This window comes from Orcinus orca, chromosome 11, assembly GCF_937001465.1.
Source record: "Orcinus orca chromosome 11, mOrcOrc1.1, whole genome shotgun sequence".
NCBI lineage: Eukaryota > Metazoa > Chordata > Mammalia > Artiodactyla > Delphinidae > Orcinus > Orcinus orca.
The window spans coordinates 10,336,858-10,359,800 of record NC_064569.1 but is presented as its reverse complement, the minus strand read 5'-3'; the positions used below and the strand labels follow the sequence as shown (position 1 = coordinate 10,359,800).

General features: G+C 47.8%; 1 protein-coding gene across 2 annotated transcripts; it reads right to left on the bottom strand.

The window, feature by feature from the left end:
- Positions 1–737: 737 nt before the first annotated feature.
- EMP1 (epithelial membrane protein 1) lies at positions 738–20,879 on the bottom strand. Of its 2 annotated transcripts, none has more exons than XM_004281129.3 (5): positions 20,721–20,879; positions 5,989–6,100; positions 3,934–4,030; positions 3,678–3,818; positions 738–2,992 (listed from the first exon to the last, which is right to left on the bottom strand). In XM_004281129.3, exons 2-5 carry the CDS (start codon positions 6,064–6,066, stop codon positions 2,826–2,828), a joined length of 483 nt encoding a protein of 160 aa, XP_004281177.1. In that variant the 5' UTR covers positions 6,067–6,100; positions 20,721–20,879; the 3' UTR covers positions 738–2,825. The 2 variants fall into 2 exon arrangements, with proteins under 2 accessions (XP_004281177.1, XP_049551033.1); XM_049695076.1 differs by lacking the exon at positions 20,721–20,879 and adding an exon at positions 14,387–14,407.
- Between the last annotated feature and the right edge of the window lie 2,064 nt (positions 20,880–22,943).

Here is a 22,943-nt window from a genome sequence, read left to right as displayed (position 1 = left end):
CCCAAACAATCAGCTTAAGAAGATAACTTTTGGAAGTGACTCATATAGGTCTCTAAGGGGCTATCAATAACCGATGCCATTGGAGATTAATTTAATTTAAAATATGTTGAAGTCTTATTTTCGGGTTCCATTGTGTCTTTTTTTTGTACATTACTCTGTGTGCAGTTATTTCATCCAAGACCACAGGGGAGTGAAAGATGGCCTACTCCACATTAAAACCACTCTTATCGTATTGGCGTTGACATGATGCTGGGGTACACAGCACCAACCCTGCTTTCCACTCTTCGTTCTGGTCCTTACTGCACCCAGAAAGCCGCAAATCTTTCCTTCTCTCATAGAGTCCGTACAGATTACGCCCCAGGTAATGCAATGAATGGGTTCCCGCAAATGTGTGTGACGCATACCATCGTGAATTGCTTTATATGTTGAAGACACGTTACAGGAGTTCGCTACTTCAAAGAAAATGTACAAGCATCTCATTTGTTAATGTCATAACCCATTCTGATTCAAGATAATAACCTCTCTCTAATGCATTAGCTTATAAGGTTCCATTTTTTGCTTAAGAGGTTTAATTAAAGCAAGATAAAACTATACTTTCAGTTCCTGAAAGTAGCTTAATGTCTCTGATAAACGCCAACTTGTCCAAATCGAACTGATTGACAACTTAATTAGGAATAAATGTCATTATCATCCATATTTTTCCTACCTTTTTTGAAAGAAAACATTCACACGGTAAAGGGAATCAGAATCTGTTTTTATATGCCTAGAGTTATAAACATTTGTATCAAAATATTTACAATTATAGTATATGAAATACCAATCTATTAAAGAAGAAGCCAAATACAGTACTAGAACAACCCACCAACGTAATGCAAATTACATGAGACATAAATGGCACAGAAACAAAGTAAAAGACAAGGGAATACATGGTTCACTCCAGTCACAGTTTGACTTTTTAACACAATGCTAGTATCTCTTTTGGCTGTATCTGATATGTAAATCTGCTTCTGCACTCAAGACAGCCTTCTAAAATCATGTGATCATTAAATCATAATTTAAAAGTTCACTATCCCACAGTTTTTGCTTGCCAACCAATTTACCCAACAGCCCAGATAAGTTGGTGGCCAGCTCTCAACATTCCCCTAACCAGAATGAACACAGAGAAATATGCTTAGTAATAGTCCTTTTACATAAATACCAGCAACTGTGGCATAATAGCTCCCCAAAAGGAAACGCATATAAGAAACGGGATGAAGAGGGAGCTAGAAGATGAAAAGTAGGCAAGATGTCTCAGATTCTCCCTAGGGTAGATATTCTCAGATTGGTAAAGGAAATGTCTTCCACCAAAAAAATACCCTTTAGCCAGAATCTGAGATGGCTTAAAATAGCTGCGCCAGGCCAGAGCGATGCCTGCTTAACCAGGAACACCACACTAATACCATACTTCTAAGTCCTATATAGAAACACTCTTGTGGCAGCAGACAAGCTCAATTACCACCGGACTGGGTACCACAAGAGTTTTTAGGGTTTTTTTTTCCTTAAAGAAAATATCTGCCCATCACCTATATTTTTATTTCTCTCACGGAAATTTTCTTATTTTCCTGGAAGCACAGACACTCTGTTCTTATTGTGACTGAAATCTAGTATGCTTAATACTTGACAATAATATAGCACCTTTCATCCAAGGATTTGTTGTTTGGTTTTGGTTTGTGTGTATTTTAAGAAGTTTCCAGAATTGCCTTGCCTCACCTGTGTTGTGGGATAGGCAGGACCTCTGAAAGGCAACCCCACCAGCTCATGTCAAAGCTAGAGCTGTCTCTGAGCCTAGGAGCCCTGATCCCCAATGTGGCTAATTAGATAAAACTTCCTCAAAAGTGTATAATTTAGAGGGAGAGTAACAGATTGTGTTGCACGGGTCTTTGTCCTTCTCTCTCACGTTACGTACTTAAAACAGACATTGATTGCATGGAGAGAGGTTCCTAATAACATAACTCTAACATAACCCTGCTATAAGATTGTCCCTTTTTCCCATAATTTGTGTGGTGCGTCCACCACTGAATTGGTCGTTAGTGGCTTTGCAGAAACTCCAGAGAGCTGCCTTGGCTTTAAAGGAGAGGCCAAGCAAAGTCTGTAGCAAGAGGTCTCCACGAGGGACAGCTGTGTGAGGTCTAGTCTGGGTTCTGACCACGCCCCAGGCCTTCCATTGTGAAAAGTTCTCTTTCTCAGTTTAGCTAACACACCAACTTAGCCTTAATCACTCTCTCTCTTCCTCCCATTTTGTCACAGATACCACAGAGCTAAATCTCTGTTCCAAGGAGGGATAATGGCTCACTGGCCAAAGTCCTCCCTCAGGGCCCTTCAGATGGTACTGTTTTGCTTTGGGTCAGAAGGGCAGGATGGCTTCCAAGCCTGGCGTATTCCGCACAAGAACAGTGTCTGCCCTTGCCGGAACTTGTACCGCTATATTAACTAGGTGCAGTAGGTCTGAAGACTGAATTCACCCTCGGAAGTAGAGTCAGCAATGTGGCAGCTGCTGGGGCCCCAGGCAGTGTATGTAACTGATAACAGCTGGAGGCTGGAGGGAGGCCCTCTGGCCTTCATCCAGGAAGCATCCATCCCAGCCCACAGCTTTCTCCCAGGGCAGGGGCTGGACAGTACGGGACCCTCTCAGTCATGTTTGGGTTTCAGCCCCTCCCCCCTGCCTTCCCCTCCCCCCAATTCCCTCTCTTGGGTTTTCCTGCTTAGCAACGTCCACTCCTCTCCCAGATTCAAGGACTCCCTCCTCCCCACCCCCACCCCCCAGATCCCCAATAACGTGTTCAGCCTTATTTCTTTCTCAGGACCAGATAGAGAATGCCGATGATGAAGCTGAAGCAGAAGCAGATCCAGGTCAGGATGAAGGAGTAGCCGTGGTGACTCTCCGGGTACCAGTCTTTCAAGTTATTGGCATAGTGATGCGTGTAGGTGGAGGCCCCCACCAAGATGCACAGCCCTGCAGGCGAAAAACAACGATTAGCTGTTGGTTTGATTTCTTAACATGAAAACCAAGAAAAAGATTTTATAATTTTAGGAAGAGCCTATTTCCCTCATGGGCGATGGGAAAATGAAATCTGAAATTGGACCCCCAACGGTAGTTCTGTCAATTTGCCCCAAACCAAGCTTGATGGCTGTGTTGGCAAATCAGAGGTGCTCAGGTTCTCACATCCGCACTGGTTTGTGTGGATGAAACACAGCATCTCGGGTCCACCCCTCAGCCTTCCCATCTGGACCCCAGCACACAAGGGCAGGCTGCCTGAGGCATGCAGAAGAACACGCCTTCCACCAAACTGCGTGTGTGGGGGAAGAACGACAGGAGAGTGGGAATGGCTATCATTGCAGGCATTCTGGCAGTGGCTTCATCTCTCTAAGGAATCCCACATCCCTGCCCCCTTCAAGGGTCCTGTATACAAGTGCTACTGATGGACGGACTCCAGCCACTTAGTAGCTGCCCGGGAGCCCAGGTTTAAACAGTGACGCCTACGAGGGTTCTTATTCCAAGCAGCTATCAGGGGTTCTCCCAGAAAGCACAAATCGTACAAGGCGGTTTCACTGCCCCACGTGCTCAGCTGTTCAAGCTGCCGGGAGCACCCGTGGTAAGATCTACGGGAAAAGCTTTTTCTGGGTAAGCTGATACTCACAGCACACCAGCATGGTGGCCCCTGAGAAGAAGAAGCGGTTGCCTTTCTCCATGGTGAACAGCTGGAACACGAAGACCACGAGGGAGATGACGGAGAAGATGATGGACAGAATCATGAAGGCCTGCACTGCCTTGAGGGCATCTGTGGACACAGGGTGGGGGGGGGTGAGGGTGTTAGGCTACCCAGTCCCCGAGGGACTGGCCATTTCCCTGAGCGCACCAACTGTCAGCACTGAGTACAATATCTTTGTACGCACCTTCACTGCCGTATAACAGGTTGTGGCTGCAGTCAGCGGAAGTACAGTTTTTCCAAAGACCTACTGATATTTTTCCAACATCTGAAACCATCCAGGCCTGAAATCAAAAAGAAATAAAGGAACTCTTCTCAGTACTCTGTAATGACCTATACAGAAAAAGAATCTAAAAAAGAGTGGATATGTGTATATGTATAACTGATTCACTTTGCTGTACACCTGAAACTAACACAACATTGGAAATCAACTAGACTCCAGTAAAAATTTTTTGAAATAAATTTTAAAAAGAAATAAAAAGTTGTTTAAAAACTAACCCCCTGCTTTGAAAGAAAAGGAAACAACAGATCACCTTGTGTCAGGACCAAATCTTAACCAAGACTCCATATTTAGCCAAAAACATGGTTTATTTCCATCTCTTGGTGGAAATAAGGTCTCACTAAAACTGAAGTCACAAAGGTCCCAAGAAAAAAGAGAGAGAAGAACGTGTGACCAAGGAAAAGTCACCTCATTCTCTGGGCCTCACATCCCTCATCACTTAAAAAAAGAAAAGAAAAGAAGTAATTCAACCATCGCGATTTAAAATTCTAAGGCTCTAAGAAATGGAAACCCTGCGTGAGGAAATTGGTTTTAAGGAGGCACAATTCCTACACCCCACCAAGATCGTTTCATGGAAGGGCCTGGCTAGAGGGGAAAAAAAGTTAAGGAAAAATGTTCAACTGGAAAAAAGTAAGAAACATAAAGGGCAACGGAGAAAATAGCTGAGTGATCAATAAGCCACGTTCATCTAAACAGAAAGATAAACCTTGATCGTCACAACATGCAAAGTAATTCCATAATAACATAGTCTAGCCACAGCCTTCCTGTGGCAGCAGCTGAAAGTAGAAGAATGACCAAAATGTGTTCCCCGAGGCTCACCACAGTGCCAGCAAAACACTTATCCTTCTGGGATGGAAAACAAACACCCAGCCCTGTCTACACAGAGCGTCTGTTAAAATGCAAGTTATTGGAAAAGCAGGGCCAGGATGCCAAATCACCTGCCTGCTCTTGATTTAATAAACAACTCTGTGTCCAGCCCCGTATCAGAAGCTGATAATTCAGATATTCAGCACTCAGCATCCACTAATACAGTTTGAAGTTGTTTATCGGACCTGTTATCCTGAGAGACGTGAAGGGCAGCATACAGAACGGCTAAATTAGAGTCTGGGGGAGGCCACGTGGGTGAGCGTTCTAGCTTATCACAGTGGTGCTTCAATTAGCCTTGCCTATAATTATACCCACCGATGTTGGCAAAACTCTGAACTTGAAAACCCATTTATCCTTCAACTGTAACAGGGACCTGAACAGGTTCTGGAACCCTTTTTGTCTGTCTAGTGATGGATGGCCTTGGTTTTGGGGTCCGAGGAGCTGTCTTGTTTTTTTCTGAGAAAAGCACAATGGACCCTGCAAACTACCACTAGAGGTCAGAGTAGCCCAAGGTTCAGAGAGAAGAGCCTGTTGCTACCTCCATATTTTTAGGTTGTTTTGTTTGAGTTAGTTCAGGGGAATCGGGTTAATCTTGCAAAATTCCACTCTCACATGCTACTCTCTGCCCAGATCTTGAATCTGGCGGTCGGGCCACCGAAGTGTCTTATGATCTCACTCCCTTCTAATCAAGGTCCCCAGAAGGAAGGGAAGTTCTGCCCTGCCACGCAGGTGTCCTCATTATGCCCTGAACAAAGCCTGTCCCTCCCTGCTGGGCTCCTTGACCCGCACACCTAGAAGGCGTCCCATGCTCCTTTCTCTCTGCATCTTTAGCAGAGAGAAACCCCACCCATTTACCCGTCCTCCAAGCTCCACCTGCACTGAGAAGCCTCGCTGTGTTCTCCAGACTGGCGGGATCACTCATGTAGACACTTGTTACTTAGCTGTCTGAAGTGCAAGTATTTGTTTATTTTTTTCCATGACTAAACTGTAAATTCACAAAGGGCAGGAATTATGGCTTAAACGTCCTTTGTAGCACTTTATGTAAATATGCAAATAACTTCCAAATGAATGAATGAACAGAAGAACACAACTCACATTGGCAATGGTGGAAACAAATAACATGATGACGGTGGCGATGTGGGCCACAAAGATACTGGCCAGTAACACCAACATCTTGGCTTTTGATGGCTGGGGAGTGAAGAGAGTTCTGAAAAGAAAGGAGAACAAGAAAGGGAAAGGGCAGGTTACTGTCAGATTCAACACAGTAATTCAGCTTTCCCACCTGGGTGGGCTAGCTGCTAAAATCAGGAAGAGCTGCAGCAAAAACCATCAAGATTTCATCATAAATTCCTGCAAACAACTAGTTAGCCCAGTTCCCGCAAGTACCTATTCGTCTATTTAAATAGACCTAAACAGAAACAGAATTCTGCCTCTCAGGTATTTATGTACTCATCCTTCTGATACAGCCTGTTTCAAAACAAGAAAATTTTATGGTAACTGTTATCATTTTATTTTGTTTGTGTTTTAGAGGCCAAAAGTAGGACTTTGGTTTTTAAAAGGGCTTTCACAGCTGTAATTTCCAGGTGTCTGTGCAACAATGTCACATAAATTTCTATTTTCCACTAGGGAAGTGTCCACGCTTCTATCAAACTGCTCACCCAGCAATTTTAATCGAATTTTCCTCAGACCAGCAGCTATTACTCAATGCCCAGAGACTGAATGGGCTACTAACTTGATCCCAGATGAGATATAAAACGTGAGAGCCACATCTTCTATTATAATAATGCTGTTCAATATTCAATAATTATAACTACCTAATTGCAGTTTAATGGTCTGATCATCTACCAATGGAACATTTTAGACTGGTATTACTGCACCGGGGCGTTTGGGCTGTGTCATGGTAGGGACTCTGTTATTGACCTGGGGGCATAGGGTTCTATTTCCTATGATTCAATATGACGGTTCTCGGGGCTGGATGCAGCTTGAGAGACCAAATGTGCCTTTGACTTGTGCTTGACATTTACCCACATGCCAATCCTTCAGGACTCAGTAGAGCAGATGGGCAAAGGCATCCGTCACACGGTGGGTGGGGGCATGGGGAACTCATAGAGATTAAGAAAGTGCATGGGTAAACAAAAGCGTTCAGCCGTAATCTCAGCAGAATAGAAGACAGGAACCCATGGGTCATCAAACCTAGAAAATAAAGGAAGTGTGAAGGATGCCTGAGAGGGCAGCTGTTCTGATTAATGTCAGCTACAGGAGTGCTTTGTCACTCACGCCCGAGACAGTTCAGAGGCGGCGCCGCTCGGCTCGGGAACTTCAGAAGGAAAGGGCTCGGGTTATTCACACCCTAGGCGGGGTGGATGTGTGGCTGTCCCCCCTCAGGGAGGAGCTGGCGGTGCACATCCAGTAACTGTGCCCCGCTTCTCGCTCTCTCCCTCCACCTCATTTAATTGAAGCTTTGAGTGTGCTTGAGCCCCTTTCACATCGGACCGGGTATTTACTGGAAAGCACGGATACAATCATTCCAACACTTCTGATGTTTTCGATCTCCTCTCCCTTTCCTCATCAGGCACTCAAAGTCTAGAATGACCTACGGAACCCCAGGGGCCTTGCTCTTGACAGGCTAGGAATGAGAGGCAGACACTGGCCCCCACTGCCCACCCGACCCATTCCAACCCCCACCCCGCGCCCTCCTTCCCCATCCGAGCACCTCCTGCCACCTAGATTCTTTTTGTAGAAACGTGTCCAGTGGAACTGTGAACGACCAAAATGATGAAGTTTATCCTGCGGCTTCAGGGGAGAGCTTGGAGCTTTTGTGCCTGCTATTAATAACCTCCCCACACATTCAAATGCATTTTTGCTTTTCTCAGGTCCTTGCACACTTCCTCAACTCTCTGCTTGACTTTAATGCACAGTGAAAAGAGGTTTTTGAATTAGACCGAGGTTGAGTTAGAATCGTATAAAGTTGTTTGACCTTCCAGTCTCAGTTTCCTCCTATGTAAAGTGAGGGTTGCAATGCTACTCATACAGGGAAATGCGAGGGGTACATTGGATCATATATGGAGAACTTCCAGCACAGCGCCTGGCACGTGGCAGATACTAATGGGGTCGCTTTCGTTGTGATTATTAGTATTACTATTATTATTATTATATGAAACTGAGTAGCCGGCACCAAACCAACCCAGTCCATCCGTCACCAGGCTGCCCCATGTTAAGTGCCAGTAATAGGATATCTGCTATCCAGTTCACAAGGCAGTGTGTATAAAATCATTTAGGTCCTCTGAGAAATTGTCTTTGTGCCTAATCCTTGCCCCTTGTGTGGGAGGACCACTAGGAACACCCCCTTAGAGATGAGGAGGAGAATCCTCACTCTTCTCCGCCCTGTGCTACCCATCCTCCCGGCACCCCCAAGATTCACACCATCACTAGATCCTGAGCTCACCCCTCATGGAGAAAGGAACAGGCATGAATTAATTCTCTGAATGCAGGGAATTAAAATATTATATAACGTGGGCTTCCTTTCTGGCACAGTGGTTAAGAATCCACCCGCCAGTGCAGGGGGTGCATGTTCGATCCCTGGTCCGGGAAGATCCCACACGCCGCGGAGCAACTAAGCCCGTGCGCCACAACTACTGAGCCTGCGCTCTAGAGGCTGTGGGCCACAACTACTGAGCCCTTGTGCCACAAATACTGAAGCCCATGCACCCAGAGCCCATGCTCCGCAACAAGAGAAGCCACCTCAATGAGAAGCCCACACACCGCAACGAAGAGTAGCCCCAGCTCGCCACAACTAGAGGAAGCCCACGCGCAGCAACGAAGACCCAATGCAGCCAAAAATTAAAATAAATAAATTTATTTAAAAAAATATTATATAACAAGTCATGTTTAATCCTCCTTGGGCTCTACAAATGACTTTTTTATTCCTTTGCTTCCAATTTACAAACACCCTCCTCCTAATAGGGGTTGAGGGACCAAAGACAGAATATAACACACCAAGTGATGCCTCTTAAATGAGGTCGAGGAAAATGTTCTGAGTGTCCTCCCTTACATGCTGTTGGGGATCCAGCAGTGTTTTCCGTCTCCTTGGATTGGTCTGTAACCCTCCAAATTTGAGTCTGATTCCTTTCTCCCCGGCTCACACTGTCCATTTTAATGACTTGAACATAATTGCCTTCCAATTACCCTGCACCTTCACCGTGGCTGGTCCACTGCACCCCCTGGGCACGCGAGTTCCTGGCCAATGGCTCTCACTTCTGATCTAACCCACAGTCCCCCCTGACCATTATTCCCCTGCAGGGTGCAGGCAGGAGTGAGTGGCGGAATCGAGCAAGGAAGCGACTCTCTTTCAGGGTATTTAGATTTCTGTAATCATGCCACATCTTTTCACCAAAGAAAGGAGCAAAATGTCTTGGATTAGCAAGTGTTTGTAGTGCGCGGAACACACAATGCTCTCCACTGTTGGCTGCTGTGTCCAGCCGGAAGTAGGAGCTGCTGCATAACACATATAGTAACGTCTCCGTTTTTCATTGCCCCGAATTTGTCAGGTTTTTATTAGTATCATCCATTGTCAGCTTAGAGGGGCCTCCTTTAATTTCAATGGCTCTCCCCAACACATTTGGAAACAGAATGAACTGTCTTCTTAAATGCCTGGCCTGCGTCATCCCTAGGTACTCAGTCCCTATACTAGAGGCCCCCCAGCAGATGAGTGGGGACCTATCAAGTTTTAGAGCAGTTTGGGTAGAAATCAAAGAAGACCCCATGCTCCCACGGGGTCCACCGACCCTTCACAGGCAGGGAAGATTTCTGAGACCCTCATTCCCTGGCCTTGTGTATATCTTGCTTCAGATAAAAGCGCTGAAAAGAGACCATTTCTGAGCATTTATATCTTTGGAAGTATTGGCTGCTACAACTTTCTTTTGTGGCAGTATGTTTCACTAAAACAATAACTGAGTTCTCTCTCCGACCTCTCCAAAATGCTACGGATGGCACGCACCAACGGAAAGTAGACCCCTAGTCATAGCCGGGCAGCTCAAACCAGGCAGCAGAGGATAACGGCATGGCGGTTCTAAAGAGCTGGGCGCCACACCTTCCTCCCAACAGAGCATCGGTGCTCGGGAACGTCCCAAAGTTTGTCCCGTGGTTGCTGGGACTTCCCTAACAACGTGATCTGTGGTTCTTGGAGTTGGACCCAGGCCACCAGAGCTAGTGAATCCACTGCATTCTCAAGGGATAGGATGTCCACTGACTGTTCTATGTGGGGTGCCCACCACTGGAAGCAGAGTAGGATCGCCCCCTTTACCCTCATTTACCCAACAAGCTTGGAGACAGGGGTGGTCAGGGCTCCGCGGGGCTGGGTGGGAAACTGAGAAAAGTAGGGGAGGCATGAATGCTGCCTCTAGAGAGAAGTGATCATTAAGAGAAATGGAGGTTAGCGACTTAGAGCCACACACAGGCTCTCTTTATTCCTTTACTGTTCTTTCTGCCCTAAGGGACAGGCCCGCCGGTTCCTTTGCCACCACCGCCATCTTTGTTTCTGACCATGCTTCCCCTGTTCTCCCCGCATCGCCCAGACCACACTAGGGCGGTGGTCTCTTTACACTCCTGTCCCCGATACAAGCCTCACAACCACTGACCATTCTAGATCTGGATGAAGTTCTTTGCTAATAGGACATTTATTACAGTTAGTGAAAATGAGCCTGACGATTACGGCTGCTGGTGACTGGAGCTGTAAATCACTAACTCATGTTAGGGAGAAAGATAACCGCCCTCTCTAGTTGGCTCCGCCCACTTAAACCTTTATTGGTTTCTTGCCTCCCTCTTATACCCAACCCCGCCCCCCCAAAAAAGAAAGAATCAAAGGAACATATCCCTGAGACGGCCTTTCTCTTTGTCTTTTTCGGGTAGCCTGACACTTTTAGGGCGTTCTGACCAGGAGAAATGAATCAGGCCTCTGTGGACACCTTTCCTTTTCTGATGGGTAACTCATACTGCAGAGACTTTGAGAATCATTGACTTCTAAACAGACAATTGAGATGTTAGTAATTTGGCCCCGTGATTGCTAAGCTAGGGGGCAGATCACTTTCTTTCTGCCCCGGAGTCTGTGAGTTTATTGAGCAGCGACCAGAGTCTAGGGGAAGCAACGCTTGAGGGTGGTCTAAGGAACAATAATTGGGAGCAATACAACAGAATAGAGCCCCCCAAACCCACTTCTCCAGCAAAGGCAGTGATGGAAATCCTCGGCTTGAGTCACTGAAGGACTTGCCAGAGACTGGAGGTGTCACATAATCAGAAACAGGGATCTGGGGGTTGTGTGAGCAATGGGGGGGGGGTGTCCCACAGAGCTCAAATGTCTGTGATTCACTAGGAGTGTGTGAGAGTCTCACAGACAAAGGCAGAGTGGAGGCATCCTCTCCCAGATGGCACAGGGTAGCTTTCTGAGAAGCCTGTGGATCGGGCTGGCCAGCCAAAGACAGTTTAGTCATTTCCCTGGCAGCTGAAGACAGCCCAGGCTTTTCCGGGGAGACAGGAGCAACAATGACCAGATGCCAAAGTCCCTCCCCATCACTCCTTCCTCTCATCCCAGTTTGTTTGTTTTTTTAACATCTTTATTGGAGTATAATTGCCTTACAATGGTGTGTTAGTTTCTGCTGTATAACAAAGTAAATCAGCTATACATATACATATATCCCCATATCTCCTGCCTCTTGTGTCTCCCTCCCACCCTCCCTATCTCACCCCTCTAGGTGGTCACAAAGCACCGAGCTGGTCTCCCTGTGCTATGCGGCTGCTTCCCACTAGCTGTCTATTTTACGTTTGGTACTGTATACATGTCCATGCCACTCTCTCACTTTGTCCCAGCTTCCCCTTCCCCTCCCGTGTCCTCATCATCCCAGTTTCATTGCTGAAAATAACACAGTCAGGTCATGCATTTTTCCTCCAATATTTATCTCCCATGCATCTGTACTTTCCACTCCCACTGTCACTGTCTAGCTCAGGACCATCAGCCTCTCCCGCGATCCTCTCTCTGAACTCCTCCCTCTTAAGTATATGCTCTGTGTCACTGGGTTATCCGACCAAGTCACTCATCTTCTCAAATCTTCCAAACACACCACCACCCCACCACCAATCAGGAAAGAGGATCCAAACACCTCACGCTGGCCCTGGGAACCCGAGGAATTTTAAACCCAAACAGAAGTAGTCATTTTCCTCCTGTTGTTAAAATCACTGGTGGCAACCCGCCTAGTAACAGAATTATTTGTGGAAATGTTTCACTCCCCCACCCCTAAGATTCTAAGTTCCTGAAAGGAGAAGCTTGTCTATGACAGGTACAAAGTATCTGTTCAGCGAGAAAATAAATGAATCAAGGAAGGCAATATTTTCTTTTCTGTGGAAAAACAATCAATGTCAAAGTAACTGAAGTCTTCATAGAAAAACAACAGAATTCTCCAGAGAAAATGTTTCCCCCTTTTTTATATAGGTGAACTTTAGTCCTGTGTTAGTTTTAGAAATTATTTATATATTACTGTAACTATGTATTGAACATCTTACTACAGGCAAACTCTGTGAATATTTCCTGAGTATTTTTTTTTTTAATTCTTATTTATTTTTTGGCTGCATTGGGTCTTCGTTGCTGTGTGCAGGCTTTCTCTAGTTGTGGCGAGCAGGGGCTACTCTTCGTTGTGGTGCGCGGGCTTCTCATTGCAGTGGCTTCTCTTGTTGCGGAGCACAGGTTCTAGGCACTTGGGCTTCAGTAGTTGTGGCATGCGGGCTCAGTAGTTGTAGCGCGCGGGCTCTAGAGCGCAGGCTCAGTAGTTGTGGCACACGGCTTTAGTTGCTCCACGGCATGTGGGATCTTCCCGGACCAGGGCTCGAACCTGTGTCCCCTGCATTGGCAGGTGGATTATTAACCACTGCGCCACCAGGGAAGTCCTCCGAGTAGCTTTGACATTTGAATATTCAAGGTTATATGTGTGTTTGTTCCCTTTTATTCAAGAAGAAACAAGTAAATGCAAAGAAAATATCTTAAACTTCTAAATACTATTTTGTGTATTTAACTTCCTTATCTACCTCTTTAAATTACAGAATCTCTGACTGAAAGGGGGCTTTAAAATTCCTCCCCAATGCATGAAACTCATCTATAAATCTACATCAAGGAACTACCTAAATCATGCTTAAACTCCTCCAGTCATGGGGAGCTCACTACTTACCAAGACCCCCTTCCGTTAGAAAGGTCCTGACAACACATCAGAGGCTGCTCTTGACAATGACTACCTTGATCTTACTTCTGCCCTTTGTCTAAGGCTTCCTTGTTAGCATTTTTCTAAAGTGGTCACTTTTCCAGCAGAACTGCCAGGTTATCAGAGAATTAGCCAGAGGACGTCACCTGAGATCCCCAAATCTCACTAAGTCATAACACTGTCCTGAGATGACCCAACTGCTGGACACACTCCGTCTTTTCATTGATTGATGCTGTCAGTGAAATCCCCATCTCTTTCTGGGTACCTGCAGACTTTGAAGAACGCTTTCTCAGACCAAGACACCGTGCTTTCTCCAGATGAAAGGCAAAGCCACTCCTGGTCGTACGATCTCCATGAGTCAGCCCACATCTGCCCATCTTCCTTCGTGGCATACCCCAAACTGTGTCTGTGCTTCTCCTGGGGACACTGTACAGGGCGGTAGCACGAATGCCTTTCTGTCCTCTACACATCAGGATCATTTTGCTTTTGTTGGTTTATTTTGATATGTTTCTTTCCCACTGAGGATCATTTGGGTTGGCAAAATGAATGTCCAGCAGAAAAGGAAATACTCTCTTTGGGGAGCAGCCGTAGAGGATGTATCCGGAGGAGGAAAAGGCTGGGATTAAAGGCAGGGCTGAGTGGATGAGACCTTGGATGAGCTTTTCTGACCATTGTTCTTGTTGTTTTATGTCAAGTGTACTTTTCCATTCTAAATATTGTTTTTATGTAGGGGTGGGAGAGGGGGGCATTCATTTCTCCGTGGGAAACATGTGGAGAAGAAGAATCCTGAAGGGCTATTTCCTCCTGCTTCTGCGTGTCTGATGTTTGGTGTGGAAGGAAAGAATTTCAAGCTGTACCTCACTACATACACATCATTCCAGGGTCTGATGTTTTCAAGTGCACGGGGCAGTTTTTATGACCAGGAGAAACATGAGCGGTCAAGTAGCAGGAATCTACGTGCGCCAAAGAAAACAACTATTTTTTCACAGTCCTGCGGGTAAGGGGACTGCACCTCCCAAATGTGGGCTCTCATGAACGGGGTTTATTATAGAAAAGGTGATGTTTTTCCGGCGCTGCTGTCGACTAGCGTGATTCTCCCGTAGTTAGTGATGAGGAACTGGGGGTGGGGGTAGGAGGATGCTATTGAAGGGGAACAAAAAGAGAAAGAAAGAAAAAAGAGCACCTATTTGAAAACCAGATTCTCCTAAAAATTCTGCCTCCGACTAACTGCTAACTTTGGGAAAATAACATACCCTCTCTGGACAGTAGCTCCTAGAGAGACACAGTATTGCGCAGCAAAAAGAGCACAGATTCCAGGTTCAACTCCTGATGCACCACTTTAAAAAAAAAAAAATTCAGTGTTAATGAGGTATAGTTGACATATAAAATTGGAAGCTATTTCAAGCACGTTGAAACTCCAGCCCGTTTTAACTGTGATCTGCAGACCTCATAGCCTTAGTGTGAGGACTGAAGGGCTCCTGCCTGACACAGAGCAAAGGCTGTACAGTTGTTGGTTATTCTTTGTGTTCCTTTATGGAAAATGAGAAGCTCGGCCCAGCGAAACGGGCTTGAAGCTTCTCGGGCAGAAATTGAGGGCCAGCGACTCTGCTAGAAGCAAACAAGCAACATGAAGTTTGTCTTTCCAAACGTCCCCAAAGAGAATAACCTCTCTCTCTGGTTTCCCCTGGTCCTCTTTTGTGTCGCGGAGTGGTTAGATCTGGGGGACATCTGCCAAGGCTCAGGCCAGATCTGGGCAGCGAGGACGGGCCCAGCCCGTGTCCCCGGCCCCGGCCCGCAGCTGGTCAGGCCATTGGGCAACGTCCCCTGGGCGAGGAAGGAAGCTTCCTTGTCTTCTGCTCCTAACAAAAGAGGAGTGTTCTGGTGGCCAGAATGTCTCCGAGGGAGGGAGAGGTTGCCAAGATAATAACTAGGGTTTGGGAAGAAAGTCAAGGTGTGGCCCGGCCCCAGGGGCCCTTGGCAGGGGGGCGGTCCGACAGTAGGTGGCAGTAACAGGCTTGCACCAGCGGGGCCACAGCCTGGGAGGTGGCAGGGCCAGACGGATGCAGGTGCAGCAGGGCCGCCGCAGTGCCTGGGGTGGGCTGCGGGCTTGTTGCTCTTTCTAAGGGCAACTGGCTGTTTAGTGGCTTAGCAGGGCCGAGGTTATTCAGTCCAGTTCCTCGACAGACGAGGAAAAGCTGGTCTCCAGAGTGAAGGCAGCGTCAGGATGAAGCCCACCCCCTGGCATCTTCCAGGTCAGGCCTTCTCCACCGCAGCACGAGCTTTTCTCTCCTACGTCGGGGCAGAAGTTCTAGAACTTCTACCGGATCTCCCCTTCGCTCTGTTCCTCCCACCGCCTCCTAGTTAATCAGAGGGTCAGCAAAGCCCCTCGAAAGAGCGTCATTGGAAGAAACGAAGGGCCTTTGGAAGGACGCTGCTTCTTCCCATTAGATTGCTGAGAGGGGCCACCAGCTGAGCCTGCCCCGGCCAAACCCGACTCCGCCCCTCCTTGCCCCTCTGCCACTGCCTACCTCAGACGAGCTTCAAACCTTCCATCCTGGCTCCCACCTACAGCACAAGCCCCCCTCCCCAGCGAAGCATGGCAGGCAAAGGGAAGCACGAGGTCTCCGCTTCACAACCCTTTCTCTGAAATAAGTGTGGACCCACCTGGCTGGTCCGACCCCTGGTTTCAGGAGCGGAAACCTCTCCCCAGCTCCCCGCACCTAGCCTCCTAGGCAGGGTCTTTGATTATTTCAAAGAAGACATCAAAGTACCCAGGACTTCGATCTGCTGTCAGCCCTGATATGACCCTTCTGAAAAGGGAAGAAACGTCCCCGGGGAAGATCCCCGCCCTGTTGGCACAGATATTCGATGGAAACTCAAATGTTGCGTCCACGAGCAACAGAAGATTATTCACGGCGGGGGAGACAAAGAAGGAATACTTGGCCCTAAGGACTGTCTCGAGGCATTGAGGGAGGGAGTCAAGAGTGCAGCATCTTCACACTTCTGCCTTGTTCCTTCTCCCTGGCTTCCTCTTTCCACTTTCTCCCTCTTCTAGGCCTTTCCATCTGCCCCCCTCCTCCCCCCACACACAGGCCTAAGGAAACCCGCGCGGTCCCCTTGCTCCCCGCCCCCTTCCTCCTGGCGCCGCCCCTTTCCTCGTCAACGTCCGCTCTCCATCAGCTCTCATGCACACCTTTGCGGCCGCACCCTCCCTGACAAGAAGGTGGGGCTCCTTTCCCAACAAGACCAGCTCGTCACATTTCCCCGAGCGTGGTCTGGCTCCTGGCAGATCCCTTGCTGTTGTCAATATCCCCACAAGGCTTGGCTAGCCTGGCCCTGCTTATCTGAGCGGGTGCTCCTCGGGTTTCACAAATCAAACCTCTTACCTTTCTTCCCAGACCTGGCTGAATGCTCACTGCTACCCGACGGTGAAGCCCGCGGACCCGGTCCCTAAGGGATCTCTGAGCGTATGAAGCGAGGGAGACCGCCTGGGTCCTCCGTCCTCCGTGAGATGCCTGTTCCCATGCAACACGTGGCTTCATTTCACTTTCCTACCAGTGTTTACGGATTAAGCTTGCTGTTAGCGTGAGCCGAGGGACTCCTCACGACAAGAATGGTAGGATCTTAGAACAACAGGGTCTCAGAGCCACAAGGGGCCGTGGAGACCACCAAGCTCAGTTCCCTCCATCGAGAAGACAAGTGTCCTGCCCACGTCACACAGCAGAGTCGGGACAAGACGACGGCCCCTCGGACCTCCTATTCAGCCATCCTGCACCTACATCAGGATTCATGCCACCGATTTCAACCCAAGCCCAGCGGGTTCTCACTTTTAATTACCCCACTGGAAAAGAGAATTCATGAACCAGGCTCGGGAAATGTGAAAGCTGCCAGATCTGCGTAAGGCCAACGGCCCCGAGAATAGAGGAGTCCATTTTAGCTCCGGAGAAATGCCATTTCCACAGCAGGGAAGGAAAGGTTGACCCAAATGTTTTGTTAAAAAGGGAGAGAGACACAGCAGTCCCAAGGGCTTCTACTTTTATCCTTGTGCTTCAGTATCAGCGGATCCCAATTAAATTGAGAGAAATGACTTGTAACTGAAGTGTTACAAACAGTGGTCTGGAGACATGCATGTTTGGGGAGTGGGGTTTTGGGAATTCAAGCAAACTCCTAACGGGAAGCGTATTTGGGCTCCCTTGATTACTGAATAGAAATCCAGGGTCATCTGGGCAGAACTGGAAAAAGTATTGGAAAAGGGACACTTACGGTCAGAAAACTCCAGTTCTACGTTAGTTAAGGATTAGGAGCACTTTTCAAGGGATTGACGTCCAGACTGCCCACCAGCAATTAGATCGAGGTGTTGTTGATTGGCAGCCTGTTCCTGTACTTACTAGGACAGGAGGTTCACAGTGGAAAGGCGTGGGCTGCGTGAACTATGGACCAAGTTAAGGGACCAGCCCCAGAAGGCCAAGTCAGAAGCCTGTGTTTCTGGCACTGGATTGATTTAACCGTGACCTCGTGGTAGTAACTGGGTGTGTCCCTCTGAGTATGTATATCTGAGAGTCCCAAATGGCTCTGAGCTTTTGTGCTAGGCAGCTGTGTGTATACATGTGGTCGGTTCAAGAAGGAACCGTATACATGTGTTTAGAAAATAAAGGACCTCAGAATCAGATCACTTGCGCATGGATGACTATGCTCACGGTTTCAAAGCTTCGAAAACGCTCCCTGTTCTTTCTGAATCTTAGGTCGTAATAATAATAATACAGATGCATCAGGTTTTATCCATTAAATATTGAATAAGTGTCAAGTGTTTAGAGGATAAGGAGCACTGGATGGATCAACAACAATGAAAATAGAATGGGTATTTTCAGCACCGGAGAGCTAGGAACAAAGTATAGGAGTTATAGAGAAGCCAGTTTTGCTGGATCTAAGAAACTCTAGTAATTAGAGCTCTCCAGCAAAGGTGGGAGAGCACGGCAGTACCTTCTGAGGTACCAAGCCTCTTCGCTGGCAATTTTAGGGAAATGTAAGATTCCCATCCATCCAAGGTGGTGTGAAAATAAGATTTCTGCAGAGAAATGAATAGAGAATTCATTCATTCAGGTAGAGAATGAATGGGTTGACCTCCAAGATCCCTTCCAAACTCAGGGCACAAAATCAAGGATGAAATGTAACTATATTTGCCTTGTGCCCTTTTCTGAGGCCATTTTTCGGGTCTATTCCCTGTCAGGCTCTGAGAAGTCTACAGAAAAGCCATTTTGCTTCACCTCTAAGCCTTCTAGGTCTCTGACTGCTTTCTCTCCGCTGGTCCCAGGGGGTCTGGACCAGAGCCACCGAGTCCAAGCCAAGAGGGTCTGCATGCCCCAGGTGGCCTCTATGGAGCTCCTTCTCTAGGTCCCCCAGAGTCTGGATGTCCCTGGGAACTGGATGGGCCAAGTCTGGCCGAGGAGAGAAGCAGGAAGAGTAGAGAAGGCCACAGTCTTTTCTGCGGTCTGTGGAGGGGACGTCTTTCCTCTCCTAGAGGCTGTCCTGTACTCCTGGGAGGGGGCCAGCATCTGCTCTGGGATGTGATCTGCCCTGGGTTGGTCCTCGATGGCCTTCTGCCAACTCCCAGGACAGTGTCCTACCCTCAAACAATGTAAACTCCAGAGGGTCCTTGGACCAGGACGCCAGACCGGACATCCTGCGGCCCTCCAGACAGCGCTCCACGCCCGCCCCAGTCCTCAGAGTCTGGGGTGGAATTTGATCCACCTCTGAGGGCAGGAGGAAAAACAACCCTCCCGGTTCAGTCTTGTCAAAGGTTCACAGCTGAACTCCACAAAAATTCCCTCAGCCACGGAACTCTCTCGCTACTTCTTGGAGGAAGAGGGGAAGGTGGGAATCGGAACCGCATTCTTTAAATTGACGTCAAACCCCAGGCAATAACGCGCAGCGCACTTGCTCATTTATAAAACTCCAGCGTAAAGTGAGATGCCGCACAAATAATGAATTTCACGATGACGGTTTACGCCCCCAGAATTGTCAGTGTTGTCTATTTGCTAACCAGTTAAATCTAGCTTATTAGTTTTAACCTGCACAGACCAAAAGATTTGAACTAGCTTCCTAGGATACCACTACCGTCAACTTAATAATGGCTTCCCTAAGCCACGTCCATATAACTGGGAAATAATCAACATTTCAAGCAAAGGCGGGAGTTCCCTGCATCTTGAAAAGTTGCCCTTGCACTAACTTAATCATCCCCTTGAGGGCAATCTTACCAAGCACCTTCCCTGTACCAGGTACGTAGGCTGATTACTTTTGAATCTTCTCTTCGTATGAACTACATTTCCAAAGAAAAAGCCTAATTTCCTCAGACAAGCTGAATCCTGTCATTCTCCTCACCTTGTTTACCTGGGGGAAAAAATACACCAGTATCTATATCGAAATGGGCCACACCTCCACCAAAATGCTAACCTTAAAAAAAAAAAAAGCAAATAGAAATCACTCGTCTTCCTTTTCCAGATCCCTTTCATGATTAGCACGAGTGTTTGCATTTGTACAGCCGTGTTTTGGAAAGAGTGAGAAGATAAATGTTCCAAAACAATCACTGCCTTCCCCGCAGAAAAAAAATCCCACATCCACCTAAAATAAAAAATGATTTTAACATTTCTGATATGCCATATTTTCAACTCAGCACGAAAATTTGGTGGTTTCTGAAGTGAAAGCACAAAGCGATTTTTTTACAGGGACAGATGAAGTTCCCCTGCCCTGCCCTCCCCTCCCCTCCAAACCCAGTTTCCCTCCTGCTTCTCCCCATCCTCCATGTCTGGCCAGAGAGAGAGCTCTGGAATCCACATCAGACTCCCAACTTCACCAAAGGCACCCGTCCTGCGTTGTATTTCAAACTCCACTTGAAAGAAAGCGTTTCCTCTCTCTCGCTCTCTCTCCCTCTAACAGTTTTCTTTAAACAAACCAACCCCCTCCTCCTATCCCATGGAAAGAAAAAATATTTACACTTAAATAAAAGTGAATGAACATACCGAAGGACAGCAGGAAAAGTAGCCACAAAAATAAACTGAAATGCAGATCTGTATCCACCATCACCCCAAAAGACCAGCACGCAGAGAAACAGTTCAAGTCCTGAAGCGCTTCGCATCAAAACAGGAATTGACAACGTTGGGCAAGCACACCCTGTCATTTCAAAGGTACGTCGTGGTTCCTCCATAAAGAAAACCCATAAAGGATACGCTAGTGGTATCCGAGGAAGCTAGTACCAATCTTTGGAATACGCTGTTCCAAAGTCCCTGCTCCCATCACGCTTTCAGAACAAGAACCCAGTTCCTGCAAGACCTAATTACAGCCCAGCACCCCCCACCGATGGCCCCGACCCCCTGGGGCCCCCGTCAAACTAGATTTTACTGAACCTTAAGGAAAAAGTTGTCTCGGTGGCCCACTTTTAGCCAAAAATTCGTAGGGTTCATTTCAAAGGGTCATGGAAAAATAGCAAAGGAAAAAAGAAAAAGCAGAGCTCCGGTGAGGTCAGAAGGAGGAGAGCAGTGGGAAGGAAGGAAAGTTCGCTGGGCTTCCCCACAGTGTCGGGAGCTGTCCTACCTGAGGGTCCAGCGACCGAGGTGCCCAGAGTGACAGGAGCTGGTGGCAGGCGTCCGCTCTTCTCGAGGTTTGTGACCACAGTGAGGGGAGGGCTGGCCTCCCGAGGTTATAAGTTGCCTGCGCTGGTGTGCTGGGGTGTGTGATGGGTGGTTTCTTTTCACTGTGCTTTAAAGGAGTTTCTATGAATCAGTCTGGCTTAAAAAAAAAAAAATGTGTTGGTAAGCTACGCCCTGCTAAGCTGGCAGTCCGTCAAGAGAGGCTGGGAGGGAGCCGTCAATTCAGAGGAGCCAGTTTAGGCTCCCTGTGACTCAGACACACAGACCACAGTGGAAAAAGGAGTGACATTGCTTCAAATGAGTAACAGGAGTCACACAAATAGATCTGTTTACCGAAGCCCATTCCTCCTCTTCAAAAAGGAGACTTGGTTACCATGGATACAAGCAAAACACAGGTTATCTGCCCACACTTTCATCTGGGGGGGGCAGGGAGGGGGACCGTGCCCTGCCCACTGACATCCTAGCTAATCATCCCACGAGACTCCCATTCTTCCTCCCCCACCAAATGCATCCCAGGCTGCTCACGGTCGGGAATGATCAGATTTACTTCTGATTTACTTCCCTGCCTGGCCCTGGGCACCATCCTGGGGGTGGCTGGGGATGAAGAAGGGAACACACCAGGAGCCCTCGGAACCCGACCTCTCAGTGGTGGAGAGCTGGCTGGATGGCCCTTTAATTATGCTCCGTGAACGCCCAGCCAGACTCCTCAGGTTCACAGTTGGGAGGAAGTCATCTAGTTAAGAACTTTGCTCTCTGACCTGCAGGTGATAACCCCCTGGACCTTGCTCCACAGTTGAGCTCCTCGGGCATGATCATCCCAGCCACCTCTCTGCCTCACTCCTCTCTCACTCAGCAGTGGAGTCGGGAGTGGCCCTAGAAATCATGTCATCCCAAGGCCAGGCGTCCGCTGGAGTCCAGAGCCCAGCTGCTCGCCACTTAGCTATGTGACTGTGTGCCTTCATTTGCTCAGGCACAAGTGGGGTAGACAGTACATTATGGTGAGAAATACACGTAGGGAGCATATAACAACACTTGGTGCAGAGTAAGCACTTGATAAATATTAACTAGAATGAGTATTTTACCGAAGAAGGAACCCAGGCCCAGAGAGGTGAAGTAACTGACCCAAGGAGAACAGCAAATTAGCAGGAGCAGCTGCGTTCCAAGTCGGCCACATCCAAGCAACTCTATTTCTGCTGTTCGCTGCTGTATCATGACAACTTATTTCAAGTCATATTATTCTCCTAGAGTTATTTATTGATCCATCCAAACAATGCATTTGCACATAGCCGTGCACTGGGTACTGTTCAGAGCATGGGGTCACGGATGTGAGCAAGATCCCTGTCCTCCTGGAATTTATATTCCATAAAAGACTAGAGGGCTTCCCTGGTGGCGCAGTGGTTGAGAGTCCGCCTGCCGATGCAGGGGACACGGGTTCATGCCCCGGTCCAGGAAGATCCCACATGCCGCAGAGCGGCTGGGCCCGTGAGCCATGGCCGCTGAGCCTGCGCGTCCAGAGCCTGTGCTCCGCAACGGGAGAGACCACAACAGTGAAAGGCCCACGTACTGCAAAAAAAAAAAAAAAAAAAAAAAAAAAAGAATAGAGAAGGGACGGATGACTATTCAACAAAATGTTTATAAAACTAGGTGGTAAAATTACAGGTGAATTTTTGTTTCTTCTGGGTCACATTTCTATATTTTCCAAATCTTCTGCCATGAACCTACATTACTTTGATTTTTAGGAAAAAACATTTTTTAATGGATAGGAGGGAATATTATCTGAAATGAATAATGGGAAAACAGCACACAGACACACACACACACACACACACACACACACACGCGCGCGCGCATACTCCATCACTCATTTGATAATAAAAATGTCTGTTTGAGAAAAGCCCCTCCCAGCAGTGGGATAAGAGTCCCGTGATCTCTGAGCAGCCTAAGCCTCGAGAGTCAGGGTGTCTGGTGGAGAGACCTGGGAACCCTCACGGCTGTAAGGGCAGAAGGAAGGCACAGCCTACCTGAGCTGCATGCAGTCTGCCAGCCCATCCCGCCCCCAGGCCTTCCCCCATCCTTTGTTGGCTTGCCTTTCGCTTCCAAGGCCTTCTGCGAGTTTCAAACTCTCCCTTCCCCCAGCAGCGTGTGCAGGGGGGCTGGGTCCCGGGCC

Excerpts from the sequence above, each read along its gene's own strand:
- EMP1 (XM_004281129.3), bottom strand. The coding sequence starts at position 6,066 with ATGTTGGTGTTACTGGCCAGTATCTTTGTGGCCCACATCGCCACCGTC. Across the intron at positions 4,031-5,988 it reads TTGTTTCCACCATTGCCAAT|GCCTGGATGGTTTCAGATGT; the intron begins GTGAGTTGTGTT and ends TTTTGATTTCAG. Across the intron at positions 3,819-3,933 it reads CCTGTTATACGGCAGTGAAG|ATGCCCTCAAGGCAGTGCAG; the intron begins GTGCGTACAAAG and ends CTGTGTCCACAG.